The sequence below is a fragment of the Podarcis erhardii genome (assembly GCF_964252035.2).
Source record: "Podarcis erhardii genome assembly, chromosome: 12".
NCBI lineage: Eukaryota > Metazoa > Chordata > Lepidosauria > Squamata > Lacertidae > Podarcis > Podarcis erhardii.
In genome coordinates this window covers 17,066,960-17,090,627 of record NC_138513.1, presented here as the reverse complement: position 1 = coordinate 17,090,627, position 23,668 = coordinate 17,066,960, and the positions used below count along the sequence as shown (strand labels likewise).

The window sequence follows — 23,668 nt, the reverse complement described above, 5'->3', positions numbered from 1 at the left end:
CGTTTCCTTACACTAATTTTCCCCCCTCTAGGCCAGTGCAGTAATAGCCCCTGAGGAATTGAACCTTTTCCTTGGAACAACAGCACCAACAAGCAACAATGCTTAATCAAAGCACGTGCCAGGCATTGCTGCTTTTGGAGACCCTCCCACAAATATTTCAGACTCCCATGGAGCTGTTTGCCATGTAGCAAACACAATAGGGTAACTTATCCCCAAGAATGTACATGGACACTGAATTTCCATCCCTGGAGCAGACATGGAATTTACACCTAAACCATCTTCATTTCAGAATAATCCAAGGAAGATTTGCAAATTATCCAGGCCTCATAGAATGCAAACCTGAGGAGGGAAGGAGGAATTTCCTTCAGGTCACAACAGCAAGGAGAATAACAATGCTTTCTTGTAGCTTCATAAATCCTCTCTTTGCCAGTTGATTAAAACAGTACTGCTTCTTCCACTTCAGTTCTCTCTGTTGTAACGCAAATATTTAGGTTTGGGGAAGGGTCCTGCCTCAGAGGCAGACACCTTCAGGCAGGGCCAAGAAAGCCTTCCTTCTGAAACTCTGGAGAGCTACCGCCAGTCAATGTAGTTAATATTGAACTAGATGGATAATTTGTCTAATTTTAGTATATAGAATCATCTTATTCAGAATGGCATAGGTGACAGGACAAGATTAACTGCTTGTGAAGTCTGCATACTTAGACTTGGGCAGTTACACTAGCGCAAGAGATGGTCCAGTTCACTACATGAGCAAACCTCCCCCGTGTGTATGATCCTCTTTTGAAGGATCACACTAGAAACATAGAATTGTACCATTGGAAAATGACACCAAGGGTCATCTAGCCCAACCTCCTGCAATGCAGGAATTCGAGAAATCCATATTAAGACCTTTGATATTTAGGAACCTCCTAGCAGTTCCAATCTTAATCATTCAACTCACTTCGTCATCCTACTGGCAGCCTCTAATGAACATTTGAAAATGTGCCAGGGTTGCTCCACCCTTGTACGTTACTACCCTCAAGCATGTTTATGAACACTGCAAATGAGAGAGAAGTTGGGCGGTGGATGTGTGCACAGTTGAGATCAACTGCCTCCTAGGCCCCAGTGCAGTCTGGTAAGATTCAGATAGCGTTGTTGTTGACAATCATAGACAAAATAGCTAGATGCCAAATTGCTGCGAGGGACGAATGCACACTTGTAAGCATCTTGTTGCCTCAAGGCTTCTTTTACTTGGTGCATTTTATTATCTGTAACCAAAACTGTCTATTTAAAATTCATCTGCTGTGGATAAGAATACACAGCATGGTTCTCTCTTAATCGATACTCAGTCATTTTGCATGAATCTCATGCTGCCAAAGAGGTCCTGCATCCACTGGGTCCCAAAATTTTCTGGTTTTCATTTACTGTACTTTATTTTAGGTACTCGTCACCAGAAAAGTTCTGAAAAGTCTGCAGAGAGACAATGACTCCCTACATATAGTAATGTATGTGGCCGAGCAATATGGAACGTTTGCTGGATGGGTGAATGGGAAATTCCTTGCTGTTTGGCCAACTTCACAGCACTCAAGCAGCTAAAGAAGCCATAGCAAGAGGCCAATTTTTCAGAACCTCTGGTTCACTAACCCCACAGCGTTTCACAGCCTTCTTATATTTAGGAACCTCAACATCTGAAGAATCTAGTCTCTACTGCATATCACAAAGTCATATTTATATTTGTTTGAAAGAGAAAGCACTTTGCACAGCCACCTCAGAAGTCAATCACAGAACCGGAAATAAATTCCAGAGCTAGTCGAGAAACCTGTCATCCCTCCCCCTCAAAATAATGTAACATTGTGATATCATAAAAGAAAGAGATGTCCCTTATTTGTGGTTATTTACGGCACTGTAAATCAAGTATGTACCGTCAAGTGCCAATGAAAATTGTTTAAAAATCAGCCTTAAATAGCTAAACTCTTAGCAGCAGCTCATAAAATGAGTCTTGGCAGGTCTTAGGTAGTTATGGTTAGAATGACAGTCCTTTAGGGACTTGAGATAGCCAAAAGCAGTAGTAGTTAAGTACAGAGCGATAGATGAGGGAGTCTGCCGGCCGAGGCAATTTTGCAGCACACTCTTGAAGTCTTAGCACCTCCAAAATTGTGCTGTGTTTGTTAAGTCCGGCAATGTAGAACTTGACATGGGAGGTGGGAGAAATAAACACTGTCACCTGCTACATCCGTCTCTGTTCCTGTGAGGTAATGACAGTGAAAAAGGAAGTGGCCTTTACTGAGGTAAAAAAACAAAACAAAACCCTGCACTCCCAGAGAAGTAACAGGGCAGTATATCACAATGAGAGTGAAGACAGACGCACATTTTAATAGTAGTCACAGTAGTGTGATTCTGTGTTTGCAATTTGCTTTATAGACAAGCATATCAGCAGTTCATCTTCAGTTTTGCTTCTGCACTCACATATGGGCTGTGTAGCTTTTTAAAAATATAGACACAGTTAGATGTGTATATTTTCTCCTTCAGCTTATTCTTTTTAAAAAATAGCTGTAACCTGCCATGGTTATCATGGAGGGAAGCAACTTGAGCTCAAAGCACTTTCTGTAGCCAGTTTGGGTCAGTTTATCCACACACTGAAAACTTGCAGACCTGATAATTCAGAGTGTGTGCTGGGGCAAAAGGATGGTGTTTTATATTGAACATCTGTTAAAACATGGTGCCTACCTTTGCTCCGAGAGGGCAAAAGACAATCAGCCAGCAAGAAATACTTTTAATTGTTCTGTGATAAAAGTGAGCAGAATATCATCTGGTGTAAAGAACCAGCGTATTGTAATATTCTCTCCAGGAAAGGGGGGGGGGTGAAGACGGGTGGAGGGATCATGTCCAGAAAAAGTCTGAACAGGAAAGTAAAAATATCTGAAGAAGGAACCAACAAGACAAATAAAAGAGAACATCCATTAAGAAACCAGACCTCAGCTGCTTAAAAAGTCAGGTGTGTGAGTTATAGTTGTCTTGAGCCAGACCTAACATCCACTGCCAACAACCACATCTACTGCCAATAAGCCAAGCTGACATAACAGTTACTTTAAGAGAGTTTGGGGAGGGGAGACTGAGGGTGGGGAAGGGGAGGGGGCGGCGGCGAATCTACAGCTTTACGTGCCCGTGGCCTCTTTTCTCTTTTAGTCATTTTTTCCTCTTAATGCATATTTTCATCTTGGTCCTCTTTCTGCTCCCTTCTGGAACAGGAGGCGTTTAGCAATGTGCCCAAGGGTTGGTTTTTATTATTTATTTTAGGGTTGGTCTCACAATCACTGATGTATGGGGAAAGCCAAATATTCAGTTTACATTTAGTTTTTCTAGGTGACTGTCAGTGATGCTCACCCTTAATCTGCAGACTTTGATTTATGGAGGGATGTCTCAAACCTGAAGCATCATGAACTGGCAAGGCACTCCATAGTATCTGAATATTTCAGCTTACACCTCCACATACCCCTGCCTATCAAAACTGCTCCCCAAACCCAGCAATGTCCAACACTAAGCTTTCTGACAGTAGAATGGACTCCATCAGATGGTGGTGGACTCTCCTTCCTTGGAGGTTTTTAAGCAGAGGTTGGATGGCCATTTGTCATGGATGCTTTAGCTGAGATTCCTGCATTGCAGGGGGTTGGACTAGATGACTCTCAGGTTCCCTTCCAACTCTGCAATTCTCTGATTCCCTCTGTGAGAGCCAGGAAAGGTCAGGAGCGCATTGTAGGCCCATGTTTCAAAACTGCATCTCGTTTCCTGCAATAAAAGGGTTCTGGTAAACGTTTTCCCTTTAGGGTATGTTTGGTGTAGCAGGTGCAGTGGTAGCTCTGGGGCTGATCAGGGCTGTTTGTTGGCAGCTTTTTAAAACACCCAGTGATGAAACTGAACTGACAGTGAACTTCTGAAGGCAAACAGTGCGTTATCGAGCCAGAACCAAAGACATTAAACTCGAAGGTCGGAATACAAAGCATATGTGCTTATGATCCTTTTAAGCAGCCAAAGGACCTGGCACAGAATTGCTATATCATAATACAGACTATTCCCTGTCTTTTAAATACTTGAGCACAAATTAGATGTGATCTTGCTGTGCATCTGTTATCACGACGATACAATCAGCTACCATGTGCCAGATCTCTGCAGCGAGCCGCTGCCTCCTACTCCTAGAACAATTTCTGTATCACATTCCACATAAACTCCTGGGCAACAGTCCAGTACCAAGTTAAACCTATTGACATCAATGGGCTCAAGCGTGCTTAACACTCTTTTGGATTGTAGCCCTGAGATATTGAGCAACAACTTAATGCGAACAGAACATGCATATGAAATCTATGGCCCAAGGAATGATCATTTATTTCCAAAATGGCAAGCTTGTTTTTTTATTTTTATTATAAATAAAACCAAGTTACTTATTTTATTAAAACGGTTACATATGTTGAAACAAAGACCAGCAGTTTTAATGATGCTTGGTTTTCTACATCATAAATAACTGAAACTCTGTTAGTTGTTGGCTCACCGCTGAGCATGCTTCTTGCGTTTTTAAGAAAACTTTTAAATCTGTGTTTCCAGAAACTATGCAGCAACAAGAAGACTAAATTAAAGTAAAAATGTAACAAAAAACAAGGACAAGTGTCTCTTAAGTTTGAAACTCGAGGGTCTAATTGAATGTTTGTTATGTGTGGAAATCAACTGGCAGTTGCAAGTGTTTACAGCTAACGGGCTTCAGGAGTGTGTGGTTGCATACTCTTGGCACAGAAGGGAATTCGTGTGAATAACATCAGCCTGTCCATTTGCAGTGCATTATGAACCCACTGGATTGGCCAGGCTTCATATAAATGCTAGGCACCTGATCTCCTACTTTGACAAAGAACAGTTCCTTCTGATGAGTAATGTGTGGATCCCCCAATTCTACACCATAAATAATTTGGGAGGTCCTAATTTTGTTGCTGAACTTCCTCTAGATCAGTGTTTCCCAAATTTGGTCTCCAACTGTTTTTCAGCTAAACCCCCCCATCATCCCTGACTACTGGTCCTGCTAGCTAGGGATGATGTAGTCCAAAAACAGCTGGAGACCCAAGTTTGGGGAACCCTGCTCTAGATCAAGGTTCTTCAGTCTTGGGCTCCAATATGTTAAGCTACAGCTCTCATAATCCCTGACCATTGGCTAAGCTGGTTGTAGAAAAAAGGAGTTGGGAGTCCAACTTCTACAAACCCATGTTGAAGAACACTCTAAATATTGGGCGACATTACCTAGGCCCAAAATTAGATTCAGTCAGTTCTGATCAACCTCACTCTGCCCCTGTTGGTCTCTTCCGTTTCCCAAACCTAGACAATGTGACAAAGACAGCTCCAGGTGGATGTTGCAGTGGACCCCCCTTTAGACATATCATTTGGGGGCACAATATATTATGTGAAATGCAGTATTCATTGTTCCCAGAGTCCATGTGTACTGCCCTCTCCCCATGCTAGGTTGAACCATAATGGATGACTTGCAATAATATCAAAGTACCTTGTGAGTCACATTTCCCGTATTTTCTGGCAGCCCTAGATACTGCTATGCATGCTTACAACAACATTCATAGCCTAAAAGAAGCCCCATCATGGTGCCTGCAGCAACCTCACCGTGTGATCCCCTCACTGAGGTACAGTTGCGAAAGGAAACTGGCGTTGAGGAGGGCTCCAGGGAGGACGTTGCCCTGAAACAGGCACATTTTGATTTGGGCTCTGGTGGGATCTAGGCTTGATACTAAATAGACCTCGGGAACAAAATCTGTGGTTAGAAACCTGCATTTTCAGGCTGTCCCACAACATCCCTTCTTTCTGTGGTGTTTGGGCTCTAGAGCCCATCTCAAAGCTCAGCTCCAACAGGTTACATCCCTGACCTCAGGGACTCATGGCTGAAAATCATGATTTCCAGGTCTGCTCACAGTTCCAGCCTGGCCCTGACACCGAAAGGATGGACCAAAAATATTTGCTACCCCCAAGCGGCTGCACTGCACAATCCAAGATGCTCCATGCTCTCTGGGGGAACATTGCACCTCTAAGAGTACCTGATTTTTCGTAGGTGTCCCTTAAAAAACAACTTATACACACTTGCACACAGAATCTTTGATACTAGCAAGTCCTGTGGCTTTCGTTCTTTTCAGTCAGATGTCGTTCTGAGTAAGCATGGTTAGTTTTGTGCTGTTAGTACTTCCGTTTTGTTGCCAATCACCCAAATAAAAAGCAGAGAGAAAATGTCTTACAGAAAAGTTTGGCAAGACAGTTTATTGTCACAAAATAGTTAATAACAGAATAACTTATAATAGTATGAACTAAAGTGAAGTGTTTACTCTGTTTTCTTTAAAAACTCACATTGTTATGACAAAGTCTAGTTGGTCAGGTCTGAAAGTCACTGTTGTGGGGGGAGACCTCTTTTACACGAAGATGCAAGTCAACCAAAAGTATCCTTCAACTGTTCATACAGTCGTAACATATATTTCCTGCTTTTTATGTCAATGCAAAATAGCAATTTTAAAAAAGTAAAAATATATATATTTATGTACAAAATATTTTTTCATATCAAATCATTTTAATTGTACACTTTAAAACAACAACCACAAAATGCTATGTTACATCAAGATGCGTTCTACATGTTACATCGAGGTTTGATATCTGCTATCTAGATTATATTAGTGCAATTGGAACTGGCTATGCTTGAGCAACGCGTTGCATACCTGAAAGTCAGCTTCACCAAGGGTTTTGATCTTCCTCACTATACGGGGGTTTGCCATATATGTCAAGTAAAGAAGGAATGGGCATCTTAGAAGTTCACTGGGTCTTATTAGAAGCAGAAGGGGTAGGAGTAAAATTCCAATAGGTTACCCAAACAAAAAGACTCAGTTCAGATTTTAAATCGAAATGTAGTTTATTTTGCTCTGGCTGCGTTGCCTGATCCTCATTATTGTATTGCAAACTAGCAAATCTACAAGGACATCCAGTTCCACACTGTGTCTTGCGCTGATCCATGCATGTAAGGTCCTGAAACTATCCCTCTTTCTGCATTTGGATAGCTTTTTCCACCGGAAACATTGAACTCACCCAATACCTGCATAGAAGATGAAATGGATCAGGTTCTAGGCATTTTGCTTAATGATCTTTGCTGTGACTCTGCCCACCTCAAACAGAGTTTGGTCAATTTTTTTTATGTACCAAACTGGGTTGAGTATAAAAACAGGATTAGCAGGTTTCCTGGACTGAGAACTCATTTCCAAACTAGGATCTCTAACTAGATTTACAAATTTACCCTGGATATTGTTATTCAGATGTAACATTAAAACTGGTTTAAGGAAAATAAGCTAGGTTTCCATTTCCCCTGAACTGGACTCAGGACAATCAGCTCTTTTCCCAGTTTTATTTTACTGACCCGAGTATAAGCTATATTTGGCTTTACTGTTGCTTATTCAAGAGTGTAAACCTGATTAGAATATTTTCATATGGTTGGAGCAAAGTATACTTGCTTTAGTCAAATTTAGGAGTTAAAATGGTGTTTCTAATGCCCAATTTAGCATCTACTTTGACTTTAAATTGCTTCAGTGCCACAATTGTTTGGTGTGTTGTGTGTGCCCCATATGTTTTAAATTCCAATGATTTGCTTTATATAATATATAGATTTCATTATGCCTTCTTTCCCCCCCTTCATTGAAATGGGGATTTTCTTCATTTGATACATTCCGTACCAAAATAAAAACATTTTGGACGCATTAAGGCAATAACAGTTTCCGTCGTGGAAAGTTATTGAGCTCCAGTATAAATAACAAACTGAAGCATAGGTTGATTTGGTACCAGAAAAGTGATCTGCTTTGTTTACTTACATAAAAGTTTCAATAAGTCAGAAGGAGAGCTTAAAAGGAAGGAATCCCAACTGGATTTACTGATGGTTTCATCATTGGGACGACGACTTAAACTATCACAATGAGTCTTTTTATAGTTAAACATTTGAACTACATAAAAGAATCAGAGCGTGTTCTTATGTAAGGCTTAAATCCCCTTTGAACTCTCTATTATTGTTAACCTCCAATCTCTGTCAATGTACTGACTAGGCAATCTGAGGAGAGGCATTATAAGTAATGTGAATGACCATTCTGGTCAACGTACATTTTTCTTCACGTAAAACACACACTCAAAGGCAGCCCTTTCAGTCCATATGAAAGAAAAAGCTCTAGGACTGGGCAATTCCATTATAATGGTTTTGTCCACCTGTGGCTATTGCTTTTTTCTCCTTTTTACATTCACATTGCAAAGTAACTGAAGCTTTAATGTACATAATCAGGATGCTCCTTTAAAAAATATGAGACTCTTCCCCCCCCACAGTATTGCACTTATGAAAGGAATTATTCTTTTTATTTTTTAACATATGGCAAATGCAGTCAGGAGGGGAGAAAAAAACCCATAGAGGCATAGCAACGTTTCCCCCATTTGAATAAGAAAAACCCCACATTACTTGTTAACATAGTGGACTTTTCTGTTGTAAAATGTAGCAATTTCACCGAAGAGATTTATTTAATCCATACAAGGCAAATGCTCCAGGGCTTTTGAGAAACGTCTACCCTTTTTCTGAGGTCAGCTTTAAACTGGTCAGGATGCATTTAGAAATTACATGCAAAGGTTAAGCGTTGTGGCATTGGCACACTTTTGAGGCACAGTTGTATTGAGCTATGCCCACGTTCTAGCTTATTGTACGAAAGCAAGGCACTTATTGTTATAGCAATGCAGCGCTTAATGTGCAGTTTGATTAATACAATAAAATAAGTTAATAGTTTTGACTTAAAAAACAAACAAACTTGGGAGGCTTCGCCACCCATAATTTACATGCCCTTTATAGAACTGCTTTTATATTTTATTCCAGAAATCAAAATATTTTAGCCTGAGGGAGCATTTGTTTATTGCCATCGTTGTGCATAATTCATTGGGAATGTCTCTTGCACAAGCAACACTGAAACAAATGGGAATCGTACGAGAACACGCCCAGGCTCTTGAGAGATTGCCATTGATTTCAAGCATGCCTGCATGGCGAGAACTTCCCATTCTTATTTTTACTGACCATGCTACAAAAAGAACCTGGTTCTCAATTCTTGCTTCAGACCTCTCATTCTGGTCTTATGGGGGGGGGGGGACCAATGGCATGAAAAATACATGTCCACATGTGTTGGAAAGAAAAGCAACAACTCTCTTTAAAACGGTGGTACTAGTGGCACTTTGACAGTCTTTACTTCTGATATGTGTGACGATTTCTGAATGATGCAGCTGGTCGTCCCCTGGAGTTTGTCCTTTCCTTGTGCAAGGTTTGTTAAGGCCATCGCTGCATTGATCTCCTTCCAATAGGTCTCATCTTTGTTTGATCTCTTTCTGTTAGCTGCACTAGAATCAAGCAACAAAAAATGTTTCCATGTCTGATGATGATTCTTGTCAAGTACTTAGAAAGCAAGGCAATGCATTTTACAGCATTTTCATTTTTAAAGAAGTCTTCCTTTTTTTTTTGCCAAGATAAAACAGCAGAAGGCAGAGAGAGAGAGATGGAGAAACTGAACTACAGTGACACAGCCCACTAAATTTATATAAATATTATATTATATTAATTAAACAATACTTATTTAGATTCATTTTATGAATATTTCCAGTACTCCTGAGAAGAACATCCCACATAAAAAAACAACTTGAAAGCGAACCTTGAAGCAGACAATAAGTTCCCCCAAATTCCCATCTTACTGTCCTTCACCACCTGTTCATGCAGCAGTTGCAAATTCATTTCCTGCACCTTTTTTGCACACAATGAGGGCAGGGTGCACAGGGATGAATGAACTGTCTAAGATAAGTGTGTGTGTGTGTGTGTGTGTGTGTGTGTGTGTGTGTGTGAAATAAGATACTTATTCCCCCAAAGTTAAGGGATTTCCACTCCCCTCCTTTCCCATGCCTCAGCTTGCAAATGGGGAAGCATCAGTTTCTGCACACGTTCTCTTTTATTACAGAGGAATCACTTCTCATGTGAGAGCTAGGTTTCGAGGATCAAGTGAAAATCGCACATAACCCAAAATAACCCTTTGAGCCACCCTGCCTTCTACAGGCTGGCTAGTGAGGGGGAAAGTCCTGCCTGGTGTACCCTGCTAGTGGGGCATCTTTGGCCAGCAGCACAGTGGCTCTGGGAGTTGTGGGGATGCTCCCATTAACTGAGCAGACCTTGCCTGGGAAGAAAGGCCGAGAGCTGAAAATCTCTTTCCGTGCCAGGCCTTGACCTTTGTTCATGGGCAAGGCCTGCTGGCAGTGTGCCCTGTGAGTGAGCTGCCTCTGGCTCTTGCATGATCTCACGGCAAATCCCCACCAGTCCCAGAGCCATGGTGCCGCTGGCCAAAGTCACCCTACTTCCAGGTGCGCCAAGCACCTGGAACCTCCGGTCCTTCCCCTCACCAGCCCACCTTCAGCCAGGTATGGTTGAAGTCGTGTAAGTCAAATGCACATAAGATGTGGGTTTTGCAAAGCCCCTCCGGGCTTTCTTGCCAAATACCTGAGGTGAACAGGGCAATGTTTGCCCATGCCCACTCCTTGCACCTTACATACACTTCTGAAATAGGCAACCGGCAAAGGTAACTTTTACTCACCTTTCACACTTGCTAGGTCCATTTTCCAGAGTTTCTGAAAGGAGATAATAATCTGGTCAATCCACCATTTTCATTCATTCATTTTTAAAGCAGCACTGGATAGCATATGGATGGCAGCCCTAGTTTCAGACACATTTTTGCTCCCAAGGTATCCCATCAGATCTCTGATTTGCACAACACTGAAAATGCATGGCTTAATGGAGAACATTCATATTGAGTCTAGAGCAAGGGAATATTCCCCCCACCCACCCACAAGACTACATCCCTGTTGAGAATTAACGCTCTTATGCTGAGTAGGAACAACAATGCAATCTTGAAGGGACCTCCAAAAGAAGGAAGAAAAAAAACCACCAGTGGGATTCACTGTCATTAGAAGATTCTCGCTGAAACAGATTTGCCTTGATCCAGTCACACTGCACCTAGAGTTATTATCTAGATCAGGAACTTTGGGCATAAATAGGATGCAATAGAATTTGCATCCAAATTCTTGCACAACTAGTCATACACCACTAGAGCTGGCCTGGGGTCAAATGGGTTTGTACACTTTGTGAGCTTATCTTCTTAATTGGCACCAGCCTTATTCAAGGGTTGCGTTTCTCTTTGTGTCTTATAAGCTCAGCAATGAAGGTGGTCATCTAGATGTGTTTAGCATCTGCTGTGTGAATGGGCTGTTAATCTGTTTTTAAAGCAAGATAAGTGCAGTTTTTAATTCCCTGTCACAAGAGCTGCATGCTACTTCATTTCAATGGGGGAAAGAGCTATAAAATAAAAGTGAGTTGAAAAAGGAAGACCAGACTAAATACTGCAACACAGGAAATGTTTTGTAAGGCCACTGGAGGGTGCATTTATGGTTGCAAAACACTTAATCATTATTCAGTATGCACCATGAAAGCTAGGACTTCACTTCGCCAAACCTTTATTTGGCATTACAAAAAAGCTATGAAATCTAACAGTGAGGACAGTGGACACCGTCCACTCTGTAGACCAGGCACAGGCAAACTTGGCCCTCCAGATGTTTTGGGACTACAACTCACATCATCCCTGACCACTGGTCCTGTTAGTTAGGGATGATGGGTGTTGTAGTCCCAAAACATCTGGAAGACTGAGTTTGCCTATGCCTGCTGTAGACCAAAGTTGATGAACTGATGCTTCTAAGAACTGGTCACCTTCATGTCTCATTGACTTAATTGCATTGTAGTTCTGACTACCCAACATGTTTCGGAGTGCAGTCTCTTCAGAAGACAGAAAGGTCATTTTCAAAGGTGGCACCATTCATCATTGATGGAGGAAGTGATCACTTCCTAGAGTCCTTGAGGATGAAAGACACCCTTATGCAGTAACTGGTTGCTGGCTGTTTTCCCCTCCTGCTTGTCTCCAAGACTTCATCATTTCATTAACACCAGGGGAGTGCTATTTTTCTGGTTGTTTAGGAAGGCCTCATCCTGTTTCCATCATTTGCCTCCTGCCTATTGCTTCCAAGAGGATTATAAATCTCCTACCATTCAGAGTTCTTCACCCTATTAATAGACCTTTTCAGCATGTGACAATACTAACTCTGTAGCATTCAGTGCCCAGAAATTAGTCATTGGTCAATACTAGCTCTGTGTTGCAACATGCTGTTTTTCAGTACCATATATTTATTATGCTAAAATTCACTCTGAGTGCTGCAGATGCACACTAAGGTTACAATACTATTACAGCCAGCTATAACAAATTGGGAAGAGGTACTTTATAAAGATAGGCAAAGCATCTCTGGTGCCAACTAAGGGGGCCATTTATCTTACTTTACACATGGCAGCCCCCTGCAGTTAGTGTCTGGACAGCAAATAGAGGGCTTATCCACACCAGAGCAAAATGTGGACCTCATCCCAGTGTTGTCCCAGACCTTTACATCATTAAATGTGGTCCCCCGCCCCAAATCCTGGCCACTTTGGACTTTACAATGATTGATAAGGGGCAAAGCCCTAGGACAATACTAGAGTGGGAAGGTTGCCATGTGGACACCCTTAAATTAACGGGGAGACAGGCCAGTGACGATCCACATTTTGCTCTAGTTCGGACAAGCCCTGAAAAGGCACACAAGTCAGCTAGCAACCTGCATGCTGGAGATGTATACACATAATGGAGAAATGTATTTCTATTTACATTATAGCAGCTGTTCCTAAATTTGCATCCTTTTGTACAAACCATCACATGGAAATTCCATGCAAATCTGTGTCCTCTTTTGTACCCCCTTCCCCAATTTTTAAAGATAGTCCTTTCCTATTCCTATCTAGTTTGGAAAATTAAAGCTTCTGTGTTGTTTTCCAAGGTGTCTGCAAATCCAGATGATTTGCAGATGAAAGCAGAGCTTTATTAGGCCGGGGCTGAGACACTGAACCTTGGCAAGGGTTGATCATGGCAATAACCTGCTTCGGTTATTGTCGGCAAGTCCCTGATGGAGGGAATAATATTTTTCTGTGTCTCCTCAGAGTCCAGTAAGCCCTGGAGCCTGCCCAAATATCCTGAGAGGGATTCTAGAATCTGCCACTGAAATCTAGGATATTCCAAATTTTGTTAGAATCCTCATTTATATGGCACCCAGCTAAAAATCTGCAACACTTCATGTATCAGTTCCCATTTAAAACATACTCCTATTCTGAGATATTGTGTGTAAGAACCTCCCAAAGAGAGCTGCAAAAGAGAATTGGGAAGGGACTTTGTACACAAAGAGGCTCTTATGTATACAAAGCACAGCAGAAAGGGAAGGGGAAAGCAAGCAAGTTCTTTTTTGGGGGATAACTTTCCAATATATTTCCTTCAGTAAATACAAAAATCCAAGACTTATCACTCACGTCGCCTCCTGGGAACACAGCACAGTGCTTATTTTGAGAGTTTTATGCATTGCACACTACTCCAAAGAACACTAATGGTGTACAAAGAAACTGGAATTTTGCAAAAATTTAAACAATGGAATAATCCTGTCTTGAATTATACCACAGCTGAGTTAAATAATGCAAGTGTTAAATAAGTCACTCATCCACAAAATTATACATTTCTTGGTGTACGTTAGGCTTGCCAGATGTGCCTTGGCTTGTTTTTTCTCTCTGAAAAGGACCGTCCTTTTAACAAAGCAGGATATCGCTTGCTGGGTTGCCTCTGTTCCAGCTCCTCTTTTTGCGAAATATAAACTTATTAAAGAATATGTAATCTTACACACAATGTTGCTAAATAATATTTCTGTATTTGTGATTCCTTTTTGAAAAGAACATCAAATAAAATATTATTCAGACACACATACGCTATTCCAATTTTTTGGTAGGCACAAGTCAAAGTGATGTATAGCATGCTTGGCATCCTGCTACCCAAAGAGGCAGCTGCTCCCATATGCAACTGCACAATTCATGCACTAAGGCCCTACTCTTCAGACCAGACTTTGCCAACTTGGTGTCCTCCAGGCTGGTTGGGGTGGGGCGGAAGAGAGTTGTGGCCCAAAATATCTGGGGGCATCAGAGGGTGGTGCTTTTCTGTGGCGGTGCCCCACATTTGTGGAGGACTTCCCCACTCTGAGACATGTGCATTGTGCGAACCTTGTTGACCACCTCAGGGCAGTTTTACTTTTTTTGGCTTTCTACTTTATGATACATTGTTCTGTCTTGACTGCTGTCACTGCATTTTATGGCTATGGTTTTTATTGTTGGAAATTTGTTTTATTAACTTAATGTATTGCTTTTGCTTGAAAATTTTGATATTTTTATTGGGTTATTGAAGATGCTCAAAGTTTGCTGTGATTCTCCTCACTAAAATGGCTCCCATTTCTGTTCTTTTACCCTTTTAGCTCATCTGCAACAGGAACAGGTTTTAGCGCAATAAGGATTTGCTTAATTGAAATAACAACATTAACTCCTTTGAAATGGGGGGCGCTCTAAAAATATGAAGATGGTTGTTGCAAGACTCAAGTATATGTCTATTTTGATGTTTCTGTCAGTAATGACATCAGAAAATCAAAATGCTCCAGTTGAGTTAGTTAGCCATGACTATGTACCTTTAAAAACAATAGTACTTGTTTGAACTGAGACTAACATCTTGTTTCATTTCTACTGGTTGTGGCTAATTTTAGCTGCACCAGGGTCAAAGTTTTCAGGCAAAGCTTTCCATTGCTACTCCCTTCAGTGTTTCCTGCTGTCTGCTATTCTGACCTTACAGATGTAATGCTCCACCTAATGCTCTATATAATATATGGAATCTAATCCTACTGCCCTGCTCTGCTGGGGCTCACAGGTGAACAGGAAGCAGTGCCCAGAGCTCCTTCTGCTACAGGCCTGGCAGTTCAGGACCTTGGGCAGCTCCAGGCTCTCCTAGGTGCCCTATGGAAGATGTTCTCTCAGTGGCTCAAAGGACTCCAAAGGCTTATGAAGGCTCTTCAAACAGCTCCATGCGCCTTGGAGAACTGTCCACAATTCTCAAAGGGTCCACAGCCAGTTTTGCATTCCCATGCTCCTGCATGGCTGTGGAGCAGGAGAAGATATAGGGGAGTCATCTTTACACTCTGAGGATCATGGAAGAACCATGCCCCCAAGACTGGACATCAGGCCTGTGATGGGTGGGGGTAGCTGGGTACAGTTGCCCCAAGCCTTGGAGGTCTAAGCTGGCGGGGGGCCCACCAGGGACCGGCTGCTTTTTTTAGTTTGAGTTTATAACTTTATTCTAATAAAACTCCTGCCCTGGGCCTCAGACAAGCTCTGCATGGGACTGCAAGACAGTATAGAAGAGGGTGCTGAGAGCTGCCCATCCCCAAGTGTGAGTCCTCTGAATCAGAAACCTCTTTAAGACAACACTGGGATTGGGATACAGGGGACAGAACACCTCTTGCTCCAGTATTTGGAACATGATAAAAATACTACAGTTATTTATTTTTTAAAAAATTATATACCACTTGGTTGTAGGAAACAGTTTATAAAAAGCTAAAACAATAAAACCTTCACTAAAAAAAACACAAGCATAATTTAAAACATGCAGAAAGTTAAAACCACAATAGACGCACACTTTATATAAGGACAAAAAGCTGAGCGTGTTCACCATCACAAATGAAAAGGTCCCATGTATTTAGTGATTTGTTTAGTGATTGGGGACGCGGGTGGCGCTGTGGGTAAAACTTCAGTGCCTAGGACTTGCCGATCGTATGGTCGGCAGTTCGAATCCCCGCGGCGGGGTGAGCTCCCGTCTTTCGGTCCCAGCTCCTGCCCACCTAGCAGTTCGAAAGCACCCCTAAGTGCAAGTAGATAAATAGGTACCGCTTTATAGCGGGAAGGTGAACGGCGTTTCCATGTGCTGCGTTGGTGCTGGCTCGCCAGAGCAGCTTCGTCACGCTAGCCACATGACCCGGAAGTGTCTTCAGACAGCGCTGGCTCCCGGCCTCTTAAGTGAGATGAGCACACAACCCTAGAGTCGGACACGACTGGCCCGTACGGGCAGGGGTACCTTTACCTTTACCTTTATTTAGTGATTGTCAGAAGGCAGTTTTCAATGACACTCTCTCCCACTCTCAAACACACACACTTCAGAGAGGAGTCAGTTTCCTGGTCCAAGAACTGCTCCTCTCCAGACTCAAAGGACAGACTTATCAGTCTGTTTCCTCTGGCAGGTCTCCCCCAAGCCCTTTGGTATCTTCCCCAAATCAGCAACACCAGGCTAGATCAGCTCACCTGCTGGAGTGGCTAACTGGTGGCCTTCCAGGTGGTGCTGGACTACAACTCTCATCATGCCAGATCACTGGCTATGCTGGCTGGGGCTGGTGGGAGTTGGGAGCCCAACCGTAGCTGGAGGGGACCACAGGTTAACCACCCCTTGTCTTAGGGCATGTCACCTGGCTTCTCCTAGCTCTCAGATACTCCAATCTTCCTCAGCTTCCCCCAAGTTGCACCTTGGAGAATTACTGCCATGCGACTGCACGTTCATTGTTCGCTCTGCTATACTTTATTCAAAACATTCAACAAGTAATTGCACTCCAACCTAGCCCTCCTTTGCTGGAATGACTACAATTAGGCCAAAGGCTGAAGAAGAGCTAAAATGTGGACACAGCGGGGCTGTGTTGGACCAAAGGCTCCACACCACCAAGGATGGGAAGGTGGCAGGGCAAATTTGGAACAGCAGTGCCTTCTACAACCCTGCATTAGTTTCTTCTAAAAACTGGAAGGAGAACATTAGCTTAGAAGTAAAGACAAAGTAAAGTACAGAGTGTATGTTTGGCAGTGTACTGAGCAATTCTGATTTTCATATCAAATCTGGCATAAGCACGTTCGACTATTTCTCTTCAAATCTCGTGTGAACTGGTTTTTGTTACTTTTGGAGATGACTGTGTTGACCCAGATTTTCCAGATAACCTGAAGGAGGAAAGAGTGGGAGGAAGAAAATAGCAAGGCAAGGATCAACAGCACACACAGCTATGATTTAGTGTAGTTTTCTAGGTTATGCACAGTTCTCCCAAACCACAGTTTAGAGGCACAAATGAGGTTTGCATGCATCATAAAGTTTCACAGTGTTAACAGCAAAGGGCAAAGCTGGGTGAACTAGAGTTCATAAAATCATGTTGTTTCAGAAGAAATGTCACAAATGTTCATATGGATTCCAAAACTAAAGTCCACATGGAATTTTACCAAAACTAAAATATGGTTTAAGATTAATAACATCTGAATGAATAACGTTCTTTTGTTATATTCAAGTTTTAGGCCACCCTGTTTTGGGGGAATGCTTGGACTTGGAATCTACAGTAAAACAATAAACAGGGTGGTGATACAATGGCTACTGCAACAGGCACAAGATAATATCACCAAGGCAACTATTTGCAAACAAACAGATAGTTTGTTTCCAAAATAGATTTTATCTTAAATAATTGCAAATGCAGTAAACAAAGATTCCACTTGTGACGTATCATTTTTTTCATGCTCAGACGTCACTCCGCTAATCAGGCGTTTCATCCCCAAAGGGCTAAGTCATCAAGCTTTGTAGTAAATCATATACATATATAAACGGCTTAAAGCAGGGGTGTATCTGTCCCCATCAGCATGTTTCCATTGGGAGGAACATAGAAAGAGGACAATGTCCTTCAGTTCGTTATTTACTGCATTTGCAATTATTTAAGATAAAACCTAGGGCACTAGGAGAAGGGGACGACAGAGGATGAGATGGCTGGACAGTGTTCTTGAAGCTACCAACATGAGTTTGACCAAACTGCGGGAGGCAGTGGAAGAAAGGAATGCCTGGCATGCTCTGGTCCAGGGGGTCATGAAAGTTGCCTTGGTGATATTATCTTGTATCGATTGGACTTGGAACCTGGCAACTAACAGGGGGAGGGCATGCCATGGAGAAGGCATCCCAGGTTCCCTTTTGATCCTAAATTGCTACTGAATGATAATGAAAGACATTATCTATCCTGATTTGGGATTGTAATGGGACAGTCTGATGTTCAGGTATGATGGAGATAGTGATGGCCACTCACCTTGCCTGATTTGAAATTGGACTTGGCCATTTCTCAAAGTAGGGACATGGGTGGCGTTGTGGGTTAAACCACATAGCCTAGGACTTGCCGATCAGAAGGTCAGCGGTTTGAATCCCCGCGACGGGGTGAGCTCCCTTTGCTCGGTCCCTGCTCCTGCCAACCTAGCAGTTCTAAAGCACGTCAAAGTGCAAGTAGATGAATAGGTAACGCTCCAGTGGGAAGGTAAACGGCGTTTCCGTGCGCTGCTCTGGTTCGCCAGAAGCGGCTTAGTCATGCTGGCCACATGACCCGGAAGCTGTACGCTGGCTCCCTCGGCCAATAAAGCGAGATGAGCGCTGCAACCCCAGAGTCGGCCATGACTGGACCTGATGGTCAGGGGTCCCTTTACCTTTTATTTCTCAAAGTATTATAGAATTGCAGAGTTGGAAGGGACCTTGAGGACCTTCTAGTTCAATCCCCTGCAATAAAGGAAAATGCAGCTGTCCCTTGTGGGAATCAAACCTGTGACCTCGGTGTTATCAGCACCATGCTCTAACCAACTGAGCTATAAGGAAACGTCAGAACCCCCCACCCCCAAGCCTGATTCTAAACTTCAGACACTGGTGTGTTCCTGCAGACATCATTGGGGCCACAATGGATCCCTGAAGCCTCCTCCAGCACAGGTCCCCTGCAACTTGCTCTGCCTCCCCACTTACCTGGTAATAAAGTGGGGTCTTCCTCACTCCTTGACACTGTGAATCATTCATATGTCATTTCCCAGGACATTTGAGTCCTTAGTGTAGGTGCCAGGCACTCAGCAGCACCCCAGGTATTAAGAGAGTGCCTGAAGTGCTTGCTAAGAACTCAGGCACTCCAGGGAAAAACTACATTTCCCTCAATCCCTGGCACCATTACAATATTCAAGGTACCAGGAAGTACATGCTCAGATTATATTCCAGCCTGGGCAAATTTTAATGGGGATACTGCACTTATTCACAATGTGGTCAAAGGTTATATGCTAAAGAAGCTAATATACAAGCCAAATACTTATAAATATGGGCTTCACTACTAGATGGAACCAAGTTATTTAGTGCTTTTAAGTCCATTACTGATAGGAACATATCAAAATAGACATTTTCTTGGGTCTTGCTACAATTCGAGAGCAAATGAAACCAAGTAAGTGAGGACTGATTCTGATGCAACATCTGGCATTATGGGCCAGTTTGTAGGCCTGGGAAAAGTACACCAGGATTTATTATCTATGACTTGTAGCCCATTGACAAACCCACAAGAAGAATTGTGAGAACATAAGAGCATAAGATGAGCCGGCTGCTTCAGGCTAATGGCTCATCTAGTCCAGCATCCTGTTCTCAGTGGGCAGCCAGATGCCTGTGGGAAACCCTTAAGCAGGATTCCAGCACAAAAGCGCTCTCTCTCTCTCTCTCTCTCTCTCTCTCTCACACACACACACACACACACACACACACATACACCATTTCATTTCTAGCAACTGGCATTCAGCAGCAAAGCTGCCTCCCATCTAGGTGAAGCTGAGACAAATAGTGTACCTGAAGGAGCACCTCCACCCCCATTGTTCAGCCCAGACACTGAGGTCCAACTCTGAAGGCCTTCTGGCAATTATCTCATTGCAAGAAGTGAGGTTACAGGGAACCAGGCAGAGGGCCTTCTCGGTAGTGGCACCCGCCCTGTGGAACACCCTCCCATCAGATGTCAAGGAAACAAACAGCTACAGTCATACCTCGGGTTACAGACGCTTCAGGCTGCACGTTTTCGGGTTGAACCGCGCTGAATCTGGAAGTACCGGAACAGGTTACTTCCAGATTTCAGCGCTCACGCATGCGCAGAAGCACTAAATCGCAACCCGCATGTGTGTGCAGAGGCTGCAGGTTGCGAACGTGCCTCCCACACAGATCACGTTCGCAACCCGAGCATCCACTGTATCTGACTTTTAGAAGATATCTGAAGGTAACCCTGTATAGGGAAATTTTGAATGTTGTTATTTTTTATATGCTGGAAGTGACCCAGAGTGGGGTACAATTATTATTATTATTATTATTATTATTATTATTATTATTATTATTATTGGTGCAGACCCTGTTTTAAGAGTGTGAGCAAGTTGCAGAGTGGATCTCCATTAGAAGCCAAGCCGGTGCATTCACTCCATCTCAGCCAAGCACTTGAAACTTTTCTAGGGATTTGCGTAGTGGCTGGTCGTGATGGAAGCACACAAGTGTGATGGCAGCACCCCGGCACAAAGGTGGCAGGAAGCTTTAAGCCCTCTTGATCATGTGCATCACACAGAACAGGGATGGCTAACCTGTGGCATTCCAGACACTGCTGGACTCTGGCTGCCACTAGTTCCTGACAGCCTGGCCAGTGGTCAGAGGTGATGGGAGAAGCTGTTCAGCAACACCTGCAGGACCACAGGTTTCCCATCCTTGATATGGATCATATATTCCAATCCCTTCAATGGGATTCTTCTTTATTTTTATTTTGCTAGGGGAAACCCACTTTGCAACTTGCTCTGTGTGAGAATACATAGCATGAAGAAATACGATTGCACACAAGGTGTCAAAAACTCTTTTTTCACTGATTGGTTGTACATTTATATATCCTGTCTATTCTTCAGTCTGCTTATGGTAAAATCAATAAAAACATCCCGAAAACAAAGAAATTCAAGAAATACAGCAGCCAATTTCTTAACTCCAGCTCCTGGTGGTCGAGCCAAGAGTCACATTTTCGCCTCCTGTATTGTTTTAGAAAACTGGAGCGGAAAACTTTTAAAAGTGCAAAAGAGAACTAAGAAGTGTTAAGAAGTTAAAATTCTAAAATACAGCCAGGATAGGCACTACTATATAGACACCTGTTGATTTTTGCTTTAAATCGCAGGGGGAAAGGATAGATTTCAAAGCCATATTTCATCCTTAATGCTGACATTGTAGCAGTAAAATATGATTTAGTTATATTGGCTGGATATGGAAGCAGGTATGCTCTATAACGCACACAACCAGGTGATTTTAAGACTTCTTCACACATAAAAGAGCTGCAAAGTAAGGGGAATTGCTCTAATTCCCTGCTTGTCTCTTACCAATGTACTCCAATAAAAAGAAACAGATTATTCAAAACTGATTGCTTGCTCCATTTAAAGATTAATGCCATAATTCTACTGGTAATTAGGCCCACTGAAATGAATCAGCTCATGCATGCTCAACTCTGCTGGATTGCATCCCAGATGCAAAATTGCTGGGTCTGGGGCTGTGTGTAGTTAAGAGCGCTGCATTAAATAAAAAAAAATCTCAAACCATAATGATCATTGCAGACGAGGTCCATCTGGAGTGGAGTCAAGGTCAGTGATGAGCAGGAGGGGAAAGAGAGACCCCATGACATATTTTCTTCCATGGGGCCAAAATGTCGCTTAAGGGGCCTGGTTGCTCCCAATCATCTTCCTTACACCATTTTTATTCATGCCAAATTGCGCTGTCTAGACAGTCCCCTTTGCAGCCATGTGTCAGAGTTCTAGTGCACTGGTTGTAAATTTCTTGAATGATTTCCCTCTCTGACACTGACTAATTAGACCTCTCAAATGTCTGAGAGAATATACATGTTGCTTATTTCCCCTTCCCCCATACATTGTAAATGAATGGGAAGTTGTGCTGTCTTTAAATCTGTTTCTGGCTGAAAAGGACAAAACACTGTTCATTGATGCGAGGACTTGAGACAATGGTAAGTCAGTCAAAGCATATAACAAAGGCTTTTCTCCTTTGGCAAAACTTGTGAATGTGGTGGTGGATGTAATGCCTATCATCATCATCATCATCATCATCATCATCATCATCATCTATTTAATTTGTATACCGCCCTTCATCCATAGATCTCAGGGCAGTTCACAACATAAAATTAAAATATGAAACCCACAAAATACATAGTAAAAATAAGAAAAACAACAAACCAATAACGCCCCCCCCTCCAATAACACATTTAAAAGGGCATCAGATGTCAATCAGCCAAAGACCTGGTTGAAGAGGAATGTTTTGTCTGGTGCCTAAAGGTTTATAATGAAGGCCAGCAAACAAGGCGCCACTGCAGATATGTCCTTGTTCTTGTGTTGCCACCCTCTGGACCTCCTGTGGAGGAGGCACACAAAGAAGGTACTCAGAGAATGATCTCACTCTACAGGGAGAGGTGGCCCTTGAGGTATTGTAGTCCTGAACCATTTAAGAAGACTGGGCAAATTTTTGCACTGAACTCCTCATCAAAAATGAGGATTTGAAAATGGATGTTAGCCTTTCCGACACGTGTACAGATTTTGCAGAAAGTAGTTGGCTACTAAATAAGTCTTTAACAATGCTGGCAGCAGTCTATAAATCTTTAAAGCCTACTGTGTTAAATGGGGTTATATTCTGCGAGTTTGAAATAAGGTACTGATGGGGAAGAGCAAAATAGCAGGAAATATGAAAAGACAGGAAACACAACTGAGATATACACAAAATCTATGTACACACCTAATCGAGTTTTTGTGGGTTACATATTTTGATGTCCTTTGAAGAAAATATTTTCGAGAGTGAAAAGAAGCAGCTGTTTTGTTGTTCAAAATTGAAACTTTCACTGCACTTGTATATTTAGCAGTACTGAATAATACCACTCCAAAAGCCGGGCAATGAATTGCTGAGGAAGAACATTGTTGCAAAAACAGGTTGCTTCTACTGAAAATACAGGGGCTTCAAAAGTTTTCCATTAGTACTTGTTGGCTAATATAAACATGCAAGTTCTGTCTTCCTAATCTGCCTGAAATATGGTTAGAATTTGGGTGAATTATCACATCTAATCAAATACATGTAAAAAGCAGCTGAGCAGTCGGGGCTGGTGTCAGTCTCTCTCTCTCTCTCTCTCTCTCTCTGTGTGTGTGTGTGTGTGTGCTGGACTCAGTGACCCCCACCACCCCAACCAAGGTATGGCCAAGTCATGCATGTTTTACCCAAATTATAGATCAAGAAAACAAATACATTTCATAGATCCACAATCCAAGGGATTGCATCTTGGGAAATTTAAAATGGTGGCTGGCAATGAGAGCTAAGCTTGGCTCTCATTCAAAACCAGCACTGCCCTCTGGGTTGGTCTGGTGAGGTGTCCTTCATCCAAGTCCTTGGATTCTTGAAAAGTGCACAAATTCTGGTGTTAGACCTATGAGTAGCACCCAATCCTATGAATTGCTGCGCTAAACAAAACTGTGTCGCTTGCGATAAGATTTTAAGTGGGGAGCCACAGTGCAAGAACACACTATTGATACAAGCAGGTGGGGGGGGCAGAACTATGATCAATAAAGAGCTTATGGCTCTTTTTGTAATTGCTTGTAGAGATGCCAGTGAGGTTCTCCTCAGTCTGCAGAGGAGCAGTGGGGTGGCTGGGTGGCTGGGAGCTTCCTGCCCTCTGCAGCTTTTGCCCTTGAGGTTTTTTTATGTTCCCCCTAATAGTTCAACATTGCTCCATTATACTGAATGGGGGTATATAAGAATCTGAGAGCTGGGCCATTTTTGTGTGCCTTGGCTTGGGG

At 42.6% G+C, this 23,668-nt stretch overlaps 1 protein-coding gene across 1 annotated transcript in view; it reads right to left on the bottom strand.

Annotated features, from left to right (window-relative positions):
* Nucleotides 1–6,247: 6,247 nt before the first annotated feature.
* ODAD2 (outer dynein arm docking complex subunit 2) overlaps nucleotides 6,248–23,668 on the bottom strand; it is a 159,238-nt gene continuing 141,817 nt past the window's right edge. The window contains exons 27-28 of the mRNA XM_081881779.1: nucleotides 10,641–10,674; nucleotides 6,248–9,405 (exon numbers count right to left, since the gene is read on the bottom strand). Of these exons, the coding sequence (XP_081737905.1) occupies nucleotides 9,219–9,405; nucleotides 10,641–10,674 (221 nt within the window). The 3' untranslated portion in view covers nucleotides 6,248–9,218. The remainder of the gene's footprint in view (nucleotides 9,406–10,640; nucleotides 10,675–23,668) is intronic.